Source organism: Petromyzon marinus, chromosome 58, assembly GCF_048934315.1.
Source record: "Petromyzon marinus isolate PM22_M1 ecotype Great Lakes invasive population chromosome 58, UKy_Petmar_22M1.pri1.0, whole genome shotgun sequence".
Lineage (NCBI taxonomy): Eukaryota > Metazoa > Chordata > Hyperoartia > Petromyzontiformes > Petromyzontidae > Petromyzon > Petromyzon marinus.
The window spans coordinates 4,889,202-4,912,819 of NC_133724.1; the positions used below are offsets into that span (position 1 = coordinate 4,889,202).

At 49.9% G+C, this 23,618-nt stretch overlaps 1 protein-coding gene across 1 annotated transcript in view; it reads right to left on the minus strand.

Annotated features, from left to right (window-relative positions):
* LOC116955064 (myosin-10-like) overlaps positions 1 to 23,618 on the minus strand; it is a 124,402-nt gene that overhangs the window by 93,184 nt on the left and 7,600 nt on the right. The window contains exon 3 of the mRNA XM_032976017.2: positions 21,723 to 21,913. Coding sequence (XP_032831908.2) covers positions 21,723 to 21,913 — 191 coding nt within the window. The remainder of the gene's footprint in view (positions 1 to 21,722; positions 21,914 to 23,618) is intronic.

Genomic DNA, 23,618 nt, shown 5'->3' on the forward strand with positions numbered 1-23,618 from the left:
CGAGATGACACGTGGTAAGGGATCGAGATGACACGTGGTAAGGGATGGAGAGGACACGTGGTAAGGGATCGAGATGACACGTGGTAAAGGGTCGAGATGACACGTGGTAAGGGATCGAGATGACACGTGGTAAGGGATCTAGAGGACACGTGGTAAGGATGCCCCCCCCTCCCGGTAGACTACCCCTGGAACTCTATCAGGCAGCAGCAGCAGTGACGTCCACAGTGGGCGAAGTGCCCGGGGCCGGCCCAGTGCACGCTGGGGGTGGGACGATGTCGCTCGGCTGGCCGGGGAACGCCTGGGAATTACCCCAGCTACAGTCTGTGTATCGTCTAGTGTATAGTATATAGTAATGTAGTGTATAGTGTAGTTGTGTATACTAGTGTATAGTGTAGTAGTAGTAGTGTATATTAGTGTAGTGTTTAGTAGTAGTGTATAGTAGTGTATAGTGTAGTAGTAGTTAGTAGTAGTATATAGTTATGTAGTGTATAGTAGTGTATAGTGTATTAGTGTATAGTGTAGTATAGTGTATAGTAGTGTATCGTGTAGTCGTGTATAGTGTAGTGTATAGTGTGGTGTAGTACAGTGTATAGTAGTGTATGGTGTAGTCGTGTGTAGTGTAGTCTATAGTAGTGTATAGTGTAGTGTATAGTAGTGTATAGTGTAGTGTATAGTGTAGTGTATAGTAGTGTGGTGTATAGTAGTGTATAGTAGTGTACAGTGTAGCGTATAGTAGTGTATAGTGTAGTAGTGTATGGTGTAGTCGTGTAGTATAGTGTATAGCAGTGTATAGTGTAGTATAGTGTATAGTAGTGTATTGTGTAGTCGTGTATAGTGTATAGTAGTGTATAGTGTAGTAGTGTATAGTAGTGTACAGTGTAGTGTATAGTCATGTATAGTGTAGTAGTGTATAGTGTAGTGTATAGTAGTGTATTGTGTAGTCGTGTATAGTGCATAGTAGTGTATAGTGTAGTAGTGTATATTAGTGTACAGTGTAGTGTATAGTAATGTATAGTGTAGTAGTATATAGTGTAGTAGTGTAGTAGTGTATAGTGTAGTGTATAGTAGTGTATAGTAGTGTACAGTGTAGTGTATAGTAGTGTATAGTGTAGTGTATAGTAGTGTATAGTAGTGTATAGTGTAGTAGTGTATAGTAGTGTACAGTGTAGTGTATAGTAAAGTATAGTAGTGTATAGTGTATAGTAGTGTATAGTGTAGTAATGTATAGTAGTGTACAGTGTAGTGTATAGTGTAGTAGTGTATAGTGTAGTAGTGTATAGTGTAGTAGTGTATAGTGTAGTGTATAGTAGTGTATAGTGTAGTGTATAGTAGTGTATAGTGTAGTGTATAGTAGTGTATAGTGTAGTGGTGTATAGTAGTGTATAGTAGTGTATAGTAGTGTGGTGTATAGTAGTGATTAGTAGTGCAGTGCTGGAGTCTGTCGCCATGACAAGTGTACTAAGACACGAACGAGCTAAAGTACGTTTAGTGTTCTTTGGCTGCCATAAATTTCCACACAAAACGTTGTTAAGCCACTTCAGTTGAGCCATCATTTACCTGGTCGCTTCTAAACGAAACGAGCTACATAACTCAGTGGGGCCTTACAACTGGTGACAGGGCTAAGGGGCCGTCCATAAATGACGTCACGCGATTTTGGACGTTTTTTGTGCCCCCCTCCCCCCATTGTCACACGGCGTCACAAAAGTCAGACCCCCCCCCTCAAATATGACGTCACAAAGCTCTGCCCCCACCTTAAAAAAACACATGCTTCAAATCGCTTTAAACTATTGTCATTGTAGTGCGTATTTAATGTGGCGCTGCACTCTGGTGTTGCAGGAGAAAACATTTATTTAAAAGTCTATTTAATTAAGTAGAACGTGTTGTCTGTATTTATTTAAAGTTGTGCATTTTGATGTGACGTCACATTTCTCAACTCCCCCCCCCCCCACCGGTTGATGCCTTCCTGCTGGACCGGTAAGAGCTGAGAGTGAACCAGCGCTCACTGATTCACTCACTCACTAACTCAAAAACAACAACCGCCATTCGCCACTAAGTGGCGGTGACGTCACCACGACGCTTGTGCCGGGCCATGTGCACCTTGAGGCCACGTGAATTGTCGAACGCCCGCTGACAGGAGGTCACGGGGCAGACCCAGGTGCCACGGGTCGCCTGACTGAGATGACTGGCTGATGCACCACCTGTGCCCCATACTGTGCCAACCTGCTGTGCTTTAGCCACCCGGCGCTCCGCTCGTTGTTGTGAGCGTCGCTCCTCCGCCCTCCGTTGTTGTTGGAGGGCGACTGCCTCCAACTGCCCAGTAGCGTCCTTCACGAGCCTTCTCCACAGAGGCCGATCTTGACACCGCTGGTACCAGTCATTGGCAAGTCCACTCAGCTCCACGTCCTCCTATACCACATCACTCCATCTATTCTCTAGCCCGTGCCGCGCCCATTTAGCCCCCTCGATCCGGCCGAACAAAAGCTGTTTCGGCATGCGGTGGCTGGGCATGCGGGCTACATGACCCAGCCAACGCAGCCTTGCCTGCCTGAGGAGCTCACCGATGGGACCTTGCCCAGATCTTTCAAGGATTTGTGAGCTCCGCACACAATCCAGCCTGGTTAAACCCAGGCTGGATTGTGTGCGGAGCTCACAATTGGATTGTGTGAGGAGATGTTCCATTAAGGGGGTCCACGTTTCGCAAGCGTAGAGAAGGGAGGGAATGACCGTGGCCAAGAAGACCTAAAGCTTAGGAATGACCGTGGCCAAGAAGACCTAAAGCTTAGCTTCCACACAGCGTTACGCAACCGATGAAAAGATATTGCCGCTCGACTGATTCGGAGTGAGACCTCTGCTGTTAAACTGGAGACGGTCATAAGCACACTGCCTAGGTATTTGAAACTCTCCACACTTTCCACAACTGCCCCATCACCGAATGGGAGTTGTGGGGGTGGAGTATCCGATGGTACAAAATACCCAGGCAGGTGCTTAGTTTTGGTGGAGCTGATGGTAAGGCCCCATCTCTTAGTGGCACGCTCCAGTCTCAGCAGCAGCGTCTCCAACTCCTCTGAATGAGCAGTTTTTACCAAATCATTGGCATATATAACGTGGTTGAGCAATAGGGAGCCATCCCTTGACCGCACCCGGGCATCGATCAGCCTCCCATTATATCTGTACCAAATAGAGATTCCCCTGGTACAGCAATTGAAGGCTTCACGAACTACGTGGTCAAAATAGATGTTAAATAATGTGGGAGCCAGAGGACATCCCTGTCGCAACCCAAGGTGTACAGGGAATGGCTCTGACTCACGGCCATGTAGTTTTACTCGGGCCCGCTCACCATCATGAAGGTCCTTAATGATTGTGAGCAGGGGGTCAGGACTTCAAAAGCACGAAGAACAACCCAGAGCCCAGGCCTACTGATGGTATCATAGGCCTTGAACAGGTCAATAAAGCAGAGATGTAGGTCTTGTTGGAATTCCCTACACCTCTGCTGTAGCAGACGGACAGAAAATATGACATCTGTGCAGGACCGCCCTTTCCTGAAACCCGCATAGGGGCTCCGCAAGCCTCTCCTCAGCGTGCCTGGCAAGGCGATGTTGAATAATCCTTGCCAGGACCTTTCCCGGCACACTGAGAAGTGAGATGCCCCTGTAGTTGTTACAGTCTGTGCGGTCCCCCTTCTTAAAGAGGGGGACCACCAGGGCATCCTTCCAATCCTGCGGAACCCGTCCAGTAGTCCAGACTGTTGTTATGATGTCATATAGGGCAGTTTGTGCACAAACGCCGCCCTCCCTCAGCATTTCGCTTGGGAGATCATCTCTGCCCGCTGCCTTTCCTGGTCTCAGACTGCGGATCGCCTTCAGTACTTCCTCAACAGATGGCACCTCAGTCAGCAATCCACTCACAGGGGGTGAGTTCTTCCAATATTTGAGGCACTGCAGCCTCAGCAGGGTCATCCCCACTTTGTGCCACGATGTTTTCCTGGCTGAGGGGTTTCCCCTCCCCCAGGACCTCACAGAAATGCTCAGCAAATCTGCAAACCTGTTCCTGGGGGTCAGAGATTGGAACACCATTTTTCCCCTAATGATGGTAATAGGTGTGGTGCTGCAGGTTACTTTTTGATGGAGTTAAATAGAGATTTGTGATCGCGGGCCACTGAGGCAGACTCCATTTCCTCAGCAACCCGCGACCACCACCCATCATTGCAGCGAGCGAAGGCTGCAGTAAGCCTCCGCATTCTCTAACATGGGATTCTGTAGCCGATGACAGTGGGCCTGTCCCTTTTTCTCAACCATCCTGAACACCTCTTCTGTCAGCCAGGGTCTCTGGGGAGGTCTGGACCGCGTACCCAAAGTAGCCATTGCAGCTGGATGAGTCACAGTCCTAAACCTTGCCCATTTACCCTCGACATCAGGAGGAGTGGGGGACGATGCCAACCCCAGCCGCAAGCGATGATGAAATTGTCGCTTGCAACTTTCATCAGCTAACTGAGACCAGGCCACTTTAGGTTGGAATGGGGTCCTGGGTGTACACCCACCACCGGAGTGGATGAATGGCAGGCGCATCTTACAGATGATTAGTCGATGGTCAGAGGGCAGATCAGCTCCACGGTAGGTCCTGGTGTCAAGGACATGGGCTCGCATCCGCTGGTCCGTCACTATGTAGTCCAGCAGATGTTCTTGCTTGGACCCGGCATGCATCCATGATGTTGTGTGGATGCGCTGATGCTGGAACAGCGTGTTGGTAATTACAAGCCCATGGTCTGCACATAAATCTAGTAGTCTCCTACCGTTGTTATTGAACTGATCTGGCCCATGCCCTCCAATCACTCCCGACCAGGTGCCAGCATCATGACCAACTCGGGCATTGAAGTCACCCAACAAGATGACTCTATCCTGAGGGGCCACTTTAGCCAGCACCTGTGACAGGAGGTCATAGAAGGCATCTGCCTCATCGGCTTTGCCTGCATCCCTCCACGGATGTTCGTCTTCGGTGGGGGCATAAGCAACCACAACCACAACTCCTCGCCTCCGGTTGATGGGAAGGTGAGCCCAAAATAGCCTGGGGCTTACAGCTTCCCACACCTCACCGCCACGCTCCCACGCCCCCTTCATTCATTTGTTCCAAAAAAGAACCACACCCTGTTGTTTGGCAGTCTGCTGCCCCGAGTAGAGGACTGTCCACCCCTCATGGTGGCAGGAGCCAGAACCGGTCCACCGGACCTCCTGAATGCCACAGAGATCCAGGCGGTACCGGTCCAGCTTCCGACAGAGGAGTGGCAGCCTCTCCTCTGCAGTGAGCGTTCGAACATTCCACGTGGCCACACGTAGTGGCTTTTCGTTGTTTCTGGCTCACTAACTCACTCACTAACTCACCCACCCACACGCTCACTCATTAACACACCCACCCACTCGCTCACCCAGTGACTGACGGTACAGCACTTAACTGATTACCTCCAGCCGCTCGCTAACCCTGCCACCGACTTTTCACAACCCCCCCCCCCCCATTTGTCCCCCCATACTAAATCAGAGAGATGAATTATAATAGGTGTGACTTTCGTATTGGTAGGTAAGGTAAATAAGGGGGGGAGGGGGTTGGGGGGGTGCTGCTGACTCTTGAACGTCTCTGGGTTCTGCATCTGGAAGATGGAGACTCTGGCTCTCAAGCTCACGGAGGCGTCTTTAGGGGATAATGGGGGTGGGGAAATTTAAAACTTTAATCCAAACAGACTGCGGGACTGGACCCACACCATCGCCCCCTTTCTCCCACGGGTGCACAACCTCCTATAAACACGCGCGCGCATAAGGCAAAGATCCCCCGTATAGCTCTTAGCAGACTGTTGGGGCAAGTGCTGTTAGCACGTACATACACACACACGCACAAGGACAAGACACAGATCCCCCATATAGCCCCTGGCAGACTGTTAGGGCAAGTGCTTTTAGTACATGCATGCAAAGACAAATACCCCCCGTATAGCCTTAACAGACTGTTAGGGGCAAGTGCTGTTAGCGAGCACCTATGAAGGCCGGCACGGCACACGAGGGGGTGGGTGGACAACATCACGCACGGCCGCCTTTGTCTCCCTAGCGGCGATGTTTACACATCGCACCAGGGTACTCATTTGAGACTGAGTCGACCTAGGGGAAGCCCAGGACCGGCTCAGATAATCGTCACTGGCGTTGGCCGTGAGCGGGAATCGAACCCGGGCGGCCGGGTTCGTAGCGCAGCGTAGCGCTAACCGCTGCACCACCGCTCCCCACACACGCACGCACGAGTGTGTGTGTGGCAGTGAACGACGCAAGCCCTTTATGTCCTGATATGGGCATAACTCACGGGATACAGGGATCCTTGCCGACCAAAGAGTCGGTGAGGATGCGTGGAGGGGAGCAGTGCGAGACGCGGAGAGCAGAACGAGTTGATACAACAAACATTGGTGGTGGTGTGGTGGTGGTGGTGTGGTGGTGGTGGGGTGGTGGTGGGGTGGTGGTGGTGGTGGTGGGGTGGTGGTGGGGTGGTGGTGGGGTGGTGGTGGTGGTGGTGTGGTGGGGTGGTGGTGGTGGTGGGGTGGTGGTGGTGGTGGTGGTGGTGGGGTGGTGGTGGTGGTGGGGTGGTGGTGGGGTGGTGGTGGTGGTGGTGGTGGGGTGGTGGTGGTGGTTGTGGGGTGGTGGTGGTGGTGGTGGTGGTTGGGATGGGTGGACAACACAGAGGGGAACACATTTATCTTGCTAGGGGTAGGAGCGGGGAGATGGGGTAAATCGTTTTCTCATCATCATCGTCGACGTCTTGATCAGCCGTGGTCACTCCACTACTGGACGAAGGTCACTGTCAATTCACTCCCTTGTCAATCCACTCCCTTGTCAATCCACTCTCTTGTCAATCCACTCTCCCTGTCAATACACTCCCTGTCAATCCACTCTCTTGTCAATACACTCCCTGTCAATCCACTCTCTTGTCAATCCACTCCCTTGTCAATCAACTCCCTGTCAATTCACTCTCTTGTCAATCCACTCTCTGTCAATACACTCCCTGTCAATCCACTCTCTTGTCAATCCACTCTCTGTCAATCCACTCCCTGTCAATCCACTCTCTGTCAATCCACTCTCTTGTCAATCCACTCCCTTGTCAATCCACTCTCTGTCAATCCACTCTCTGTCAATCCACTCCCTGTCAATCCACTCTCTGTCAATCCACTCCCTGTCAATCCACTCTCTTGTCAATCCACTCTCTTGTCAATCCACTCCCTGTCAATCCACTCCGTGTCAATCCACTCTCTTGTCAATCCACTCTCTTGTCAATCCACTCCCTTGTCAATCCACTCTCTCTGTCAATCCACTCCCCTGTCAATCCACTCTCTGTCAATCCACTCTCTGTCAATCCACTCTCTGTCAATCCACTCCTTGTCAATCCACTCCTTGTCAATCCACTCTCTTGTCAATCCACTCCGTGTCAATCCACTCTCTTGTCAATCCACTCTCTGTCAATCCACTCTCTTGTCAATCCACTCTCTGTCAATCCACTCCCTGTCAATCCACTCTCTTGTCAATCCACTCTCTTGTCAATCCACTCCCTGTCAATCCACTCTCTTGTCAATCCACTCTCTTGTCAATCCACTCTCTTGTCAATCCACTCTCTGTCAATCCACTCTCTTGTCAATCAACTCTCTGTCAATCCACTCTCTTGTCAATCCACTCCCTGTCAATCCACTCCCTTGTCAATCCACTCCCTGTCAATCCACTCTCTATCAATCCACTCTCTCTGTCAATCAATTCCCTGTCAATACATTCCCTGTCAATCCACTCTCTCTGTCAATCAATTCCCTGTCAATACACTCCCTGTCAATCCACTCTCTCTGTCAATCCACTCCCTGTCAATCCACTCCCTGTCAATCCACTCTCTGTCAATCCACTCCTTGTCAATCCACTCCCTTGTTAATCCACTCCCTGTCAATCCACTCTCTGTCAATCCACTCCCTGTCAATCCACTCCCTGTCAATCAACTCCCTGTCAATCAACTCCCTGTCAATCCACTCCCTGTCAATCCACTCCCTGTCAATCCATTCCCTGTCAATCCACTCTCTTGTCAATCCACTCCCTGTCAATACACTCCCTGTCAATCCACTCTCTTGTCAATCCACTCTCTTGTCAATCCACTCTCTTGTCAATCCACTCCCTGTCAATCCACTCTCTGTCAATCCACTCCCTTGTCAATCCACTCCCTGTCAATACACTCTCTTGTCAATCCACTCTCTTGTCAATCCATTCTCTTGTCAATCCACACTCACACGCGCACACGTAGATACACGCTCCCACACACACACACCCACACAGACACATGCTCCCACACTCACACGCGCACACACAGACACACGCTCCCACACACACACACCCACACAGACACACGCTCCCACACACGCACACAGACACACGCTCCCACACTCACACGCGCACACATATAGATACACGTTCCCACACTCACACACCCACACATATACACGCTCCCACACACACAGACACACGCTCCCACACTCACCCACACACTCCCACACTCACACACCCACACACTCCCACACGCACACGCGCACACAAACACATGCTCCCACGCTCACACGCGTATACAGACACACGCTCCCCCCACACTCACACACCTACACAGACACACGCTCCTACACACACATGGACACACGCTCACTCACACACACACACGCGCACGCAAAGACACACGCTCCCGCACGCTGTAAACCCTTCAACAGTGAGTCACACACACACACAAACAGCATGGCCACTAATGCCTCTTTCCTGGAAACGCGATGGTCTTTCTGATAGAGTTTCCCGCCGCCACCCCCCCACCTCCCCCATGTTAATCACAAACATACACCAAGTTAAACTCCACTTATCCCCATCACTGGATGGTTGCTCTTTACCCCCATCCTATTATCTGCACCTCCTTATATCCGCACGCACCGGTTAACCGCGGACACAAGCCGGCAAGACGAGGTTAAAGGCGCAGCCCTGCAACGGCCCTTTCAAAGCACCGCTGGCAGCAGACCCTGTAAGTGGGGAACGCCTACAGACCGCCGTTACTCAGCGAGGCTGCTTGGCCTTCTCTTCCACGCCGGACAAAGGCTGTCTTGGGGGATACGGGAGCCGAACCGGCACCAGCCTCCCACGCCGCTGATCGGATGTGGATTCGTGATGATGCCGGGTCACTCCTGAACACTAAACAACAACAACAACAACAATGTTGTTGTTGTTGTTGTTCGAACAAAAAAGGAGCCTCGGATTTTGAAACGATCATAATTTTAGGGGGGGTAAACTTTTTTGTACGTATTTTTTTTTAAATAACTTCAAACAATTTTGGAAATAGTTTCATCTCGGATTTTGTCAGAGCGCTTTGCACGAATGACGAATGGTAAATTCGTTATTGGTTGACGGGGAACATGGATCGGGGGGTGAGTGAGTGTTGGAGAAGGGGGGAGGATGGTAAGGGAGGGTGATGGTAGGGAGAGGTGGTTAAGAAGGGGGAGGATGGTGAGGAAGGGTGATGGTAGGGAGAGGTGGTTAAGAAGGGGGAGGATGGTGAGGAAGGGTGATGGTAGGGAGGGGTGGTGAGGGGAGGATGGTGAGGGTGTTCAGGACGAGGGTGAGACGTAATAGGAGTAGAGGGATAACGCTTTTGAAAAAAAAAGCCGAGTCTTGAGTGAGCAACGAACCCAAACTCTCTTCCCTTCCGTCACCAAAATGTGTCAGTCAACTCCGCAGGGCGAGCGGTGGCGCAGTGGTTGGCGCACTCGCGCTGCAGAAAAAAACACCCGAGTTCAGTCGACCGCCATGGCCAACGTCAGTGGCGAGAGGATTGAGGGTTCAGTAACTTCTCTCGGGGCTTGCCTTAGGGTCAAGGCGACCTTGCTGTTGTTGTTGTTGATGTTGTTGATGTTGTTGCCTTGGGGGGAGGGGGTGGTGTTCTTGGACTGCTCTGCTCCGTGAGTCGGAACGATATCACGGACGCAAGCCACGTGGTGCAGGGCCAGGTGAGCTAACCACTGCGCCACCGCTCGCACACTCCCACACCCCCCCACCCCCCATGCCTACAGACCCCCCCCCCCAACTCCTAATACTTTGATATCTCAGCGGGCTTTGCTTGGTAAGGAAGAAATTATTTGGTTTTATTTGTATATTTTGTGGGGTAATTTAAGGAAAAATCATTCCTATACTTTGCACTCCTGTCGCGTTTTCAATCGCACGGTGTCTAGGAGATGTTAACTACCTCGCCTGGTATACAGGAGGTCGTGGGTTCGATCCCGATCGTGACGCCTGCTGTATATTTGGAGTTTGCGTGTCTCTCTCTCTCATCATCATCACGGTGTCTAGAAGATGTTCACTACCTCGCCTGGTGTACAGGAGGTCGTGGGTTCGATCCTGAGCCTGACGCCTGCTGCTGTATATTTGGAGTTTGCGTGTCTCTCTCTCCGTGGTGAGATGTTAACTACCTCGCCTGGTCTACAGGAGGTCGTAGGTTCGATCCCGATCCTGACGCCTGCTGTATATTTGGAGTTTGCGTGTCTCTCTCTCTCATCATCATCACGGTGTCTAGAAGATGTTCACTACCTCGCCTGGTGTACAGGAGGTTGTGGGTTCGATCCTAAGCCTGACGCCTGCTGCTGTATATTTGGAGTTTGCGTGTCTCTCTCTCATCATCATCATCACGGTGGCTAGGAGATGTTAACTACCTCGCCTGGTGTACAGGAGGTCGTGTGTTCGATCCTGAGCCTGACGCCTGCTGCTGTATATTTGGAGTTTGCGTGTCTCTCTCTCCGTGGTGAGATGTTAACTACCTCGCCTGGTCTACAGGAGGTCGTGGGTTCGATCCCGATCCTGACGCCTGCTGTATATTTGGAGTTTGCGTGTCTCTCTCTCATCATCATCACGGTGTCTAGAAGATGTTAACTACCTCGCCTGGTGTACAAGAGGTCGTGGGTTCCATCCTGAGCCTGACGCCTGCTGCTGTATATTTGGAGTTTGCGTGTCTCTCTCTCCCCGTGGCCGCGTGGATTTTTCTCCGGGTCCGCCGGTTTTTTCCCTCAACGTGTAGAATCAACGTCGCGCGTTCAGAGTTGTTTTGCGGTTTTCGATTTCCACACGATGACGATGATGATAAGCCACTTCGTTGAGCTCTCATTTGTGATGGCCAGCTCGCTTCCGACAAAGAGCTACACACTATTTGGGTCTTTCGGTAAAGTCACCTAGATAGAAGCAAGACCGTAATTATAATATATATATATTGCTGGGGGGGGGGGGGGGGGTGGGGGGCACACCGAAAGACCCACTGAATATGAATTCCTGCAGTCACGAAAGCTTTAAATCAAGAGCTACACAGCTCAGTGGACCTTACCTGATAACATCAAACATTTCAACACCTCCAGTTTGCTAACCAGAAATGGTTAAACAACAAAAGCTATTCATATGTTTCATGCTTTCACACCTGGAAAAGGAATATGTCCCGTATATATATATTTTTGCGTATGCGTAAAGTTTGCTGTTGTAACGCCGTGACCCCCCGTTGCCCTTGCTGGGCGGGCATTTGTGATTTAAAAAAAAAACGCTTTAAAGCTCATCGGATTCCTCCTGCAAGCTATCCAAATAAATATCCCGACTCGGTTTTTTACGCGGGAGGCAGCTGTGGCAAGCTGGGACCAATTACGGCCTCGTGTCCCCTCATCATCAGATTGTAGCATTTAAACGGTGCCGTCCCAAACTCCGCGCTACATTCTGAGACCTTTTTGGTAAATATTTGGCGTTGAGGCCGTGGGTGGAAGGGAGGGAGGGTGCGCTGGTGGGGTGGTGGGAGGGGGGGGGGGCAGAGTGATGGTGTGAGTTTGTGAGTTGTACGCTTAATAAAATCTTAAGTCGCAATAATAATAATAATCTCTGCCTCGAGTTGGCTAGCTGGCTGCTGGCCGGCCTCCACTCCCACAACCCCAACGAGAACTTCGCCGTTGGTGGCTGCCGCTGTGCCGTTGCCACCGAAGCTAGCTGGGTAGCTGGCTGCACGGGATTTTCACACACTCATCACATGCATCTCTCTGTTAAAAAAAAAAAAAAAACATTCATCCCCGGTCTATTTACGACCGAAGCAGGCGGAGGATTTCTCCAAAACTCTGTGGCTGTCACCTGATGATGCTGCTGCTGCTGGTTGTTGTTGTGGTTGTTGTGGTTGTGGTTGTTGTTGTTGTAATTACCGGCGAAACGTCACGGCACTCGGATTGTAAATGGTGTAGTGGGTTTACTCTCCAACACACAAGCGGTGTGTGCTGAACTAGTATACTACACTATACACTATACTATATGCTACACTATACACTACACTATACACTACATTATAAACTACACTATACACTACACTATAATTGTAAATGGTGTAGTGGGTTTACTCTCCAACACACAAGCGGTGTGTGCTGAACTAGTATACTACACTATACACTACACTATATGCTACACTATACACTACACTATACACTACACTATACACTACAATATACACTACACTATACACTACACTATAATTGTAAATGGTGTAGTGAGTTTACGCTCCAACACACAAGCGATGTGTGCTGAACTAGTATACTACACTATACACTACACTATACACTACACTAAACACTACACTATAAATGACACTATACACTACTCTATACACTACACTATACACTATACTATACACTACGCTATATACTACACTATACACCACACTATACACTACTCTATACACTACACTATACACTATACTATACACTACGCTATATACTACACTATACACCACACTATACACTACACAATACACTACACTATAATTGTAAATGTTGTAGTGGGTTTACTCTCCAACATACAAGCGGTGTGTGGTGAACTAGTATACTACTCTATACACTACACTATATACTACACTATAAACTACACTATACACTAAACTATACACAATACACTACTGTACACTACACTATACACACTATAATTGAAAATGTTATAGTAGGGTTCTACTCTCCAACACACAACCGGTGTGCGCTGAACTCGCATACTACACTATACACTACACTATACACTACACTATACACTACACTACTATACACTACACTATACACTACTATACACTGCTGAACTAGTAACGAATTGGCACGTGTTCTGTTTACGCGACAACCCCCTATTAATTGGCCGTGTGGTCGCGTTGGTGGCGAGTTTAACGACACATTTATAATGTACGCGATCTAACCAAACCGAAAAAAAATTCTGCCATGGAAAACAAACGAAACAAACGTTCATAGAGTAGCTAGTATCTCGGTAGAGGTGGGAGGAGCGAATACATGAAGGTGGTTCATTTGAAAATCGCTCCAACTTTTCAACGTACGCTCCCGCTATGAATACAACTCTATGGTCGGATTTTGATTCTTTTTAAATCCTCGAGTATAACTATTCTTTAAATTTCGATTTAAAGCTTTCGTGACTGCAATGATTCATCTTCTTTGGTTCTTTCGGTAAAGTCACCACGTAGAATGAGAATAAAATAATAAATTGATAAAATAAAATAACACAATAATATTCTCACGACGTTTCGGCCACAACACAAGCGGCCTTCATCAGGTGAAGGGGCGAGACTGTCTGGTAGGACAGCGCTGGAGTGAAAGAGCCACTTAAAGGCCGTGATCTGAACGTGGCTCTTTCACTCCAGCGCTGTCCTACCAGACAGTCTCGCCCCTTCACCTGATGAAGGCCGCTTGTGTTGTGGCCGAAACGTCGTGAGAATATTATTGTGCTATTTTATTTTATCAATTTATTATTTTATTCTTTAAACTTCACGAATACATATTAACTTGTGTAGAGGTTCGGAAGCCAACTGCAGACCTGTAAGTTGCTCTGAATATTTTTGAATCGTAACTTTCCAACCCGTACCTCCGGTCGACCTCGCATCAGCAGCAGCAGCAGCGGCGGCTTGTGGCTAAGCGTCGGACAAAGACGGTGGAGGTCACCGCATCATCATCGCGCGGCGCTTTCAGACGCGCTTCCGCGGCCGTCTGGAACGCTCTTCCCTTCCGATGTCAGGAAGCCAACCGGGAGCTGTCCAACTTTTGAATCGTCATCATCTAGATTGACAAACTCATTACAACTGAGTTTGTCAATCTCCGATCATCACGGTTGGCTCATGTACGGCGCTAAAGAAGTTCACCATGCATACCTGCACAGTACACGCACTGGCATTGCGTTCTATTATTATGACGACAATACCAAAGCAGAGCACTTGCCGTGCTCCCGAGCAGAGGGGTGTCTCTTTCTTTTTTTCCAGAGCAACAACGAGTTCAGGACTCGTGCTGTTCATTGTATTTCCTCCTCCTCCTCCTCCTCTATCTCCCACGTTTAGTTATTTTTTTTTGGCAGCGCCACGCTTGCTCCGCTATCGCCATCGTCATGACCCACCCCTCCCCCCCCCCCCCCAAAAAAATGGATTCGTCCCGGAAACTCTCGCGCAGAAACCCACACGTTCTTCCTCCCTCCGTCGGGTGAATTAGAGAAACGGCCCGCGGAAGCGGACATCGCGAAGAGAGCTACCGCTGACATCCCGTCGAGCGAGCGAGAGAGATGGGGGGAAAAAAGAGACGAATTCAGCTCAATCGAACTCTTGAAACTGCACTTTCCTCGCCCCGCTCTGCCGCGTCGAAGGGACGTTCAGCACACGACGGCTATACACCCGTGTTTTAAGTTATCAGAGCTGGAATTTAACCAAATGAAATAGAAAGCCAAAAATAGTATGGGACTGCATTTCGTGGAACCATCAATTCACTGCACTAGAGCACCGGGCGAATCACAACTCAGAGTCTATGCAAGTCTCTGGGTCTCTAAGTCTACGGGGTTACTATGTGAGTCCGTGAGTCTTTTTGTGAGCCTATGGGTCTCTTTATGAGTCTATGGGTCTCTATGTGAGTTTATGGGTCTCAATGTGAATCTGTGGCATCTGTGTGATTATATAGGTCTCTATGTGAGTCTATGGTTTTCTATCTTAGTCTATGAGTCTCTATGTGAGTCTGTAGGTCTATATCTAAGTCTCTAGGTCTCTATCTAAGTCCACAGGGTGTCTATGTGAGTCTGTGGGTCTCTATCTAAGTATATGCGGCTTTAAGTCTACGGGATCTGTATGTGAGTCTGTGGGTCTCTATGTGAGTCTATTAGTCTCTAAGTGAGTCTGTGGGTCTCTATGTGAGTCTGTGGGTATCTATGTGAGTCTATGGGTCTCTATCCAAGTATACAGGGTTTCTATGTGAGTCTGTGTGTCTATATGTGATTCTATTGGTCTCTATGTGAGTCTATGGGTCTCTATGTGAGTCTGTGTGTCTATATGTGATTCTATTGGTCTCTATGTGAGTCTATGGATCTCTATGTGAGTCTATGAGTCTCATTCTAAGCCTACGAGGCCTTACTCTTTGATTCTTTCGGTAAAGTCATGTAGGTAGAAAAGTAAGCATTTTATTAGTAATAACAAAGCAATCATTGTTTATTATTTTATTATTAATAATACAATTATTATTAATAAAATTATAATAAAATAATAATTATTTTTCTACCTACGTAACCTTACCTAAATAACCAAAGACTATGGATTCCTGCAGTCACGAAAGCTTCAAATCAAAATTCTACGGGCCTCTTTGTGAATCTGTGTGCGATTGAACCGGGTTCTCAGGCGCGTTGAGTTGATGGTCTCAGCGTGGTCACCAGTGACCACGCAAGTGAACTCCGGTCACGTTACATTTGGTTCTGCTCTTAATGTGGTTGAAGTAAACGCGACAGCCTGACGAACATTCCTCTCATCTGGCACAGAGGGTGGGGACGTTCCAACGTCTGCTGTGCACGCACCAAAGTATCACTACCAGCGGTTTAAATGTAGGGCTGGGGTTTAAATGGAGGGCTGGGGCTTAAATTCAGGACTGGGGTTTAAATGGAGGACTGGGGTTTAAATGGAGGGCTGGGGTTTAAATGGAGGGATGGGGCTTAAATGGAGGGCTGGGGTTTAAATGTAGGACTGGGGTTTAAATGTAGGACTGGGGTTTAAATGGAGGGCTGGGGTTTAAATGCGGGACTGGGGTTTAAATGGAGGGTTGGGGTTTATATGGAGGGGTGGGGTTTAAATGGAGGGCTGGTGTTTAAATGGAGGGCTGGGGTTTAAATGGAGGGCTGGGGTTTAAATGGAGAACTGGGGTTTAAATGGAGGGCTGGGGTTTATATGGAGGGGTGGGGTTTAAATGTAGGGCTGGGGTTTAAATGTAGGGCTGGGGTTTAAATGTAGGACTGGGGTTTAAATGTAGGACTGGGGTTTAAATGTAGGACTGGGGTTTAAATGTAGGGCTGGGGTTTAAATGTAGGACTGGGCTTTAAATGTAGGACTAGGGTTTAAATGTAGGGCTGGGGTTTAAATGTAGGGCTGGGGTTTAAATGTAGGGCTGGGGTTTAAATGTAGGACTGGGGTTTAAATGTAGGACTGGGGTTTAAATGTAGGGCTGGGGTTTAAATGGAGGACTGGGGTTTAAATTCATGACTAGGGTTTAAATAGAGAACTGGGGTTTAAATGTAGGGCTGGGGTTTAAATGTAGGGCTGGGGTTTAAATGTAGGGCTGGGGTTTAAATGTAGGGCTGGGGTTTAAATGTAGGGCTGGGGTTTAAATGTAGGACTGGGGTTTAAATGTAGGGCTGGGGTTTAAATGTAGGGCTGGGGTTTAAATGTAGGGCTGGGGTTTAAATGGAGGACTGGGGTTTAAATTCATGACTAGGGTTTAAATGGAGAACTGGGGTTTAAATGTAGAGCTGGGGTTTAAATGTAGGGCTGGGGTTTAAATGTAGGGCTGGGGTTTAAATGTAGGGCTGGGGTTTAAATGGAGGGCTGGGGTTTAAATGTAGGGCTGGGGTTTAAATGTAGGGCTGGGGTTTGAATGTAGGGCTGGGGTTTAAATGTAGGGCTGGGGTTTAAATGGAGGGCTGGGGTTTAAATGTAGGGCTGGGGTTTAAATGGAGGGCTGGGGTTTAAATGCGGGACAGGTGGGAGCGGTGGTGTAGCGGTTAGCGCTACGCCGGCGACCCGAGTTCGATTCCCGCTCGCGGCCACCAACGTCAACGACGATTAACTGAACCGGCCCTGGGCCTCCCCTACGTCGACTCAGCCTCACTGGGTGCGGTGCCTAGTGCACGTCGCCACTCGGGAGACAAAAGCCGGCGCGTGCGTGGTTGCCCGCCTTCATAGGTTGAATACTCGCTAACAGCGCTTGCAGTCTGTGACAGACTCCACGGGGGGATTTGTTTCCTTTGGAAGGGGGCTGGCGCGGCGGGGGGGGGGGGGGGAGCAGAGGGGAGGGGGATCGGGAGGAAAAGGAGGAGGAGGAGGAGGAGGCCGAACGTTATTTTGTGTTCTTGTTTTTTTTTTTACTCCGGACCAAATTTGACGTCAATGAGATTAGAAACCCCCGCTTAAGAAGGAAAAAAAAATTGGACCGTGCAACGAGCCTGCTGCTCCGTGTCCTTGTAGGGAGATTCTCTGTCTCTCTCTCGCCGCTTCAGTTCCTTCGAGCGCGCCAACCCTCCCACCGCACCCTGCCCCTAACACACACAACCGCACATCCACACGCATCCGCCGTTTGCGGTATTCCTCCGAGTTTTTACGACCCGGTGGACTGCGTGTGTAGTAGGTTTTTTTTTTTAAAACCGTTATTATTTAACAAATGCTTTTTTTTTTCGAGGGGGGCGTCCGATGTTTCAACCCCGACCCCCTCTACCTGCCCTGTTTCTCTTCCCTCGCCCCCAGCGGACCCGGCTGCGTTATTTCATTAGCTCCGTGGCGGTGATGCTTCCCTGTCACCTTTTTTTCCTCTCTTTTTGTTTTTTGCCGATTAGCGAATTGCCCCCCTCCGTGCGAAAATCCGTCCGCCGGGTTCCCAAGCCGCGCCTGCGATCAGCGGTACCAGCGGTGTCAATATCGCCCCCCCCCCCCCCCTGCGTAGGATGATGAGGCTCGTGAAGGACGCTGCTGCTGCTGCTGCTGGGCCAGTTGGAGGGCAGTCCGCACCTCCAGCAAACGACGGAGGGCGGAGGAGCGACGCTCACAACAACGAGCGCCGGGTGGATAAAGCACAGCGAGTTGGCACAGTGAAGGGGGCACAGGTGGTGCATCGGCCAGTCATCTCAGTCAGTCGACCCGTGGCACCTGCGTGGCCTGCCCCGTGACCTCCTGCCAGCGGGCGTTCGACACTTCACGTGGCCTCAACGTGCACCTAGCCTGGCACGAGCGCCGTTGTGACGTGAACCGCCACTAGGCAGCGAGTGGCGGCTGCTTGTTGTTGTTGTTGTTGTCATTGTTGTTGTCATTGTTATTATTGCTGTTGTTGTCGTGCGCTGCTCGCTAGCGGGGGTACTTGCCACCAGAAAGTCTGTTGAGGCTATACGGGGGTACTTTTGTCTTTCTGTAGATGTACACAAAAACATATGGTGTCCCCCTACTGTGATTCCATACAACAAAGACAGAGATCCCCCGTGTAGCCTTAACAGACTGCTGGGGCAAATGCTGTTAGCAAGTAGCACCTATGAAGGCCGGTAACGGTACACGAGGGGGTGGGTGGCCAGCACCACGTCCGACCGCCTTTGTCTCCCCAGTGGCGATGTTTACTACACACCGCACCAGGTCCTCATTTGTGGCTGAGTCGACCATACACGCACGAGGCTAAGACAAAGATCCCCCGTGTAGCCTCAACAGAATGTTGGGGCGAGTGCCGTTAGCGAGCAACCATGAAGAAGGTCAGCCACAGCACACGAGGGCGTGGCCAACACCACGCCAGGCCGCCTTTGTCTCCCCCCCCCACTTCCACCCCCCCCCCCTCCCAGTGGTGATGTTTAATAGGCACCGCACACGATATGCTAATTTTGAGGCTGAGTCGACCCAGGGGGTGACCAGGCATCTGCTCGGATAATCGCCGTGTCAACTCGCACGGTTTGCCCGAGTTCTTGTACGGGGGCGTTGGGTGTTCAGGGCCATCCGGCGGTCCGACCGTCTGTGACGCGACTTTGTAGGATGAACGTTGAGGTTTATAAGGGGCACACCGGGTTTACCAACAAGGTCTGACTCGGTTTCTAACAAGGTAGGGCACTTATAAGGTGTTGACAGGTTGTGGGGTTATCTCGCCGGGTTTCGTAGCGTTAGTGCGCTAACCGCTGCACCACCGCTCCCCCTCCCTCCCTCCCTCCCTCCCCCCCCTCCCTCCCCCCACCTTATCTCCCTCTGCGATAGATTTTCGAGGGGTTCTGTCAACAAAGACGCGCCTATTATGGCCCTGAGTTTGCGTGGCGGGCTATTGCTTCGCGTGTTCGGGACCCAGCGCATGCGGAGGGAGGCGATGCGCTGGTGGTCTTCCCCGTGGGTGTAGAGGGGAGCGCCCCTTTGCCACCAACGCGTGGTCGACCCCGGCGAGACCGGTCGTAGCCAGCGAGCCTGACACTCGCTGCCGATGAAACTCGCCGTATCGGGCTGCGCGAAGCCACTCGGCTGACGCAGCGAAACGCAAACGCGCTCGGCTTTATAGGCGGGGACAGACAGAGCGGAGAGTTTCCCGCTTGCCACGCGAATCGCGATGCTTCCCTCGATATCCGCGGGTGTTCGGTTTGTGGCGAACGACGCCCGCTGCCTCGCGCGGCTGGGCCATTTCTGTTGCGCAAATTCGCTCTATGCGGTTCGAATTCACTCGGCATGCGGCTGAGACAGGCAAAGCTGTCTCACGCGCAGAGACGCTTCGCATCGAGATACGTACACGTATAGATACGTGCTTTTTTTATAATTGACTATTTTCTTTTTTACCACCAGGTAAGGTGCACTGAGCTCTTGAGCTCTTGCTCGGATGCGAACCTGGTCAACCCTAATGATAGCTCTACGAAGTTCCTTATCATCGTCTTCGACGTGTGGACATTGGAACATTAAGGCGGTACGCCGGGGTTCGCATAGTGTCCCCCGGCTCTCGCATCACGTCCGTGATGCGGTCATTTGCGGTCTGTTGATGGTCGGCGACGCGGCAATCGACTCATTTCGACGAGCTGCACACACTACGAGGCACCACCACTTACGGTGCGTATCGCGAGCGTTGAGTGTGTTGCACTGACGTCGGATTGATTGGGTACCCCAGTCGCGGAGTGAAGTAACACCCCTGGGGACAAAAAAATAGTGTCCCAGAAATAAAATATTTAATTGCCTCGGCCAGTTTGTATTATTATTATTCGCCGCGAGGATTAATTACAGTAGCCAAATTTACTCCCAACTCGCGACGTTCATTCTAAATGTGGGAGGGGAAAACCGGAGGACCCGGAGAAAAATCCACGCGACCACGGGGAGAGAGAGAGAGACACGCAAACTCCAAATATACAGCAGGTATTAGGGTCGGGATCAAACACCACGACCTCCTGTACACCAGGCGAGGTAGTTAACATCTCCTAGCCACCGTGATGATGATGATGGAGAGAGACACGCAAACTCCAAATATACAGCAGGCGTCAGGGTCGTTATTAAACCCACGACATCCTGCATACCAGGCGAGGTAGTTAACATCTTTCATAATAAAGGTTTTTGGGTTAGATCGCGTTTATTTATAAATGTGTCGTAACCCTCCACCACCCGACACGGCCAATCAGCAAAAAAGTGTCACGTTGACAAAAGACAAATAATTCACTACTTCAGCCCACCGGTGTGTTGAAGAGTTAATCCACATTTACAGTTTGAGTACGACGTTTCGCTGGTAAATACTTCCAGCATCATCGGGCAATTCGCCAGAACATCTCCTAGCCACCACCACCTCCTGTAGCACCACCTCCTCTACATCTATCATCTCTACCTCCACGACCACTTCTAGCATCACCATCATCACCACCTCCACCACAAACTCAACTACCACCACAAACTTAATCACCACCACAAACTCCACCATCACCACCACAAACTGTCCCACCACCACCACCACAAACTCAACCACCACCGCCACAATCTCCACTACAATCACCACCACCATAAACTGCCCTACCACCACCACAAACTCAACCACCACCACCGCCACAATCTCCACTACAATCACCACCACCACAAACTGCCCTACCACCACCACCACAAACTCAACCACCACAACAACCACCACCACAAACTGCCCCACCACCACCACAAACTCAACCACCACCACCACCACCACCACAATCTCCACAGCAACCACTACCACAATCTCCACTACAACAACCACCACCACCACAACAACCACCACCACCGCCACCTCCACTGCCACAAACTGCCCCACCACCACCACAATCTCCACTACAACAACCACCACAACAACCACCACCACCGCCACCTCCACTGCCACAAACTGCCCCACCACCACCACAATCTCCACTACAACAACCACCACCACCACAACAACCACCACCACCTCCACTGCCACAAACTGCCCCACCACCACCACCACAATCTCCACTACAACAACCACCACAACAACCACCACCACCGCCACCTCCACTGCCACAAACTGCCCCACCACCACCACAATCTCCACTACAACAACCACCACCACCACAACAACCACCACCACCGCCACCTTCACTGCCACAAACTGCCCCACCACCACAGACTCAACCACCACCACCACCACCAAAGAGCCGCCGTCTGGGGCCTGCACTCACGTAGATAAGCCCCGAGTAGTAGCGATCCTTGAGGTTGTGCAGCACGGACGCTTCGTTGAGGCACGTGAGCTCCGCCATGTCCTCCACCTTGGAGAACTTGGGCGGGTTCATCTTCTGGACGTCTCCCTGGCTCACGGTGACCTTCTTGCTGCTCTCCACCAGCTCCACCAGCACCTCGTCGCCCTTTTCCTCTGCGGGGGGCAAACACGCGGAATGGATTTACTCCGACGGCGGAAGGGATTCCGGATCTCGGGGCTGTTTTTTTTTTCTTTCCTGGATCAAACATTTTTTGTTCTCAAACGAAACTTTTTTTTTGGTAACATTTTTTTTAAAATCAGTTAAGGCCCCCACACTTATCTTTGTAGCCCCCCTTTTTTTTAAAGAAGCGATGATCTGACCATCATTTAATGACAGGTCAACGAAGTGACTCATCCGCGTTTAGCAAAAACTTCAGATTTAGATTCTAGCAACGCCCATTGATGTTATTCAGATGCCTTAGCCGCTATAACATTTCCACGCGACAAGCCACTTTGTTGAGCTATAATTTGCGGCCAGATCGCTTCTGAAAAATAAATAAATACCTGAGTGCGTTTTTTTTGCGTGGTATGATGGGGATGGTTTCGTTTTTAATTTGTATTTGTTTGGGTGTTTTGTTGACCTTTCCTGTACTCTGCTGTCGTGTTTTTTGTACTGTTTGTTGTTATGACGTTCTTATCCCGTGTCCCTACTGGACATCGGTAAACAAGAGCTTTATAGCTCATCGGATTCCTACTGCAGTGTAAATATTCTGATTCTATCAGTGTAGTTACTACCTGCAAGTGTGTACTATATACACACCACCTGCCAAAGTATTTTGGTATCAGTTCACCATGGAACAGTTCACCATGGGAGTCCAGTTTACCATGGAATTCCAGTTTACCATGGGAGTCCAGGTCACCATTAGAATCCAGTTTACCATGGAAGTCCAGTTTACCATGGGAGTCCAGTTCACCATGGAAGTCCAGTTTACCATGGGAGTCCAGTTCACCATGAGAATCCAGTTCACCATGGAAGTCCAGTTCACCATTAGAATCCAGTTTACCATGGAAGTCCAGATTACCATGGGAGTCCAGTTTACCATGGAAGTCCAGTTTACCATAACAGTCTAGTTTACCATGGGAGTCCAGTTTACCATGGAAGTTCAGTTTACCATGGAACAGTTCACCATAGAAGTGCAGTTTACCATGGAACAGTTCACCATGGAAGTCCAGTTCACCATTAGAATCCAGTTTACCATGGAAGTCCAGTTTACCATAACAGTCTAGTTTACCATGGGAGTCCAGTTTACCATGGAAGTCCGGTTTACCATGGAAGTCCGGTTTACCATGGAACAGTTCACCATGGAAGTCCAGTTTACCATGGAACAGTTCACCATGGAAGTCCAGTTCACCATTAGAATCCAGTTTACCATGGAAGTCCAGTTTACCATAACAGTCTAGTTTACCATGGGAGTCCAGTTCACCATAGAAGTCCAGTTTACCATGGAACAGTTCACCATAGAAGTCCAGTTTACCATGGAACAGTTCACCATAGAAGTCCAGTTTACCATGGGAGTCCAGTTTACCATGGAGGTCCAGTTTACCATGGGAGTCCAGTTTTGCATGGAAGTCCGGTTTACCATGGAAGTCCAGTTCACCATAGAAGTCCAGTTTACCATGGAACAGTTCACCATAGAAGTCCAGTTTACCATGGAACAGTTCACCATAGAAGTCCAGTTCACCATGGAAGTCCAGTTTACCATGGAACAGTTCACCATGGAAGTTCAGTTCACCATGGGCAGGGGCAGTCAACGTGCGGCTCCGGATCCGCACGCGTCACTTTAAGGGACTGATTCGTGACCGCGATTTATTAAGGGAC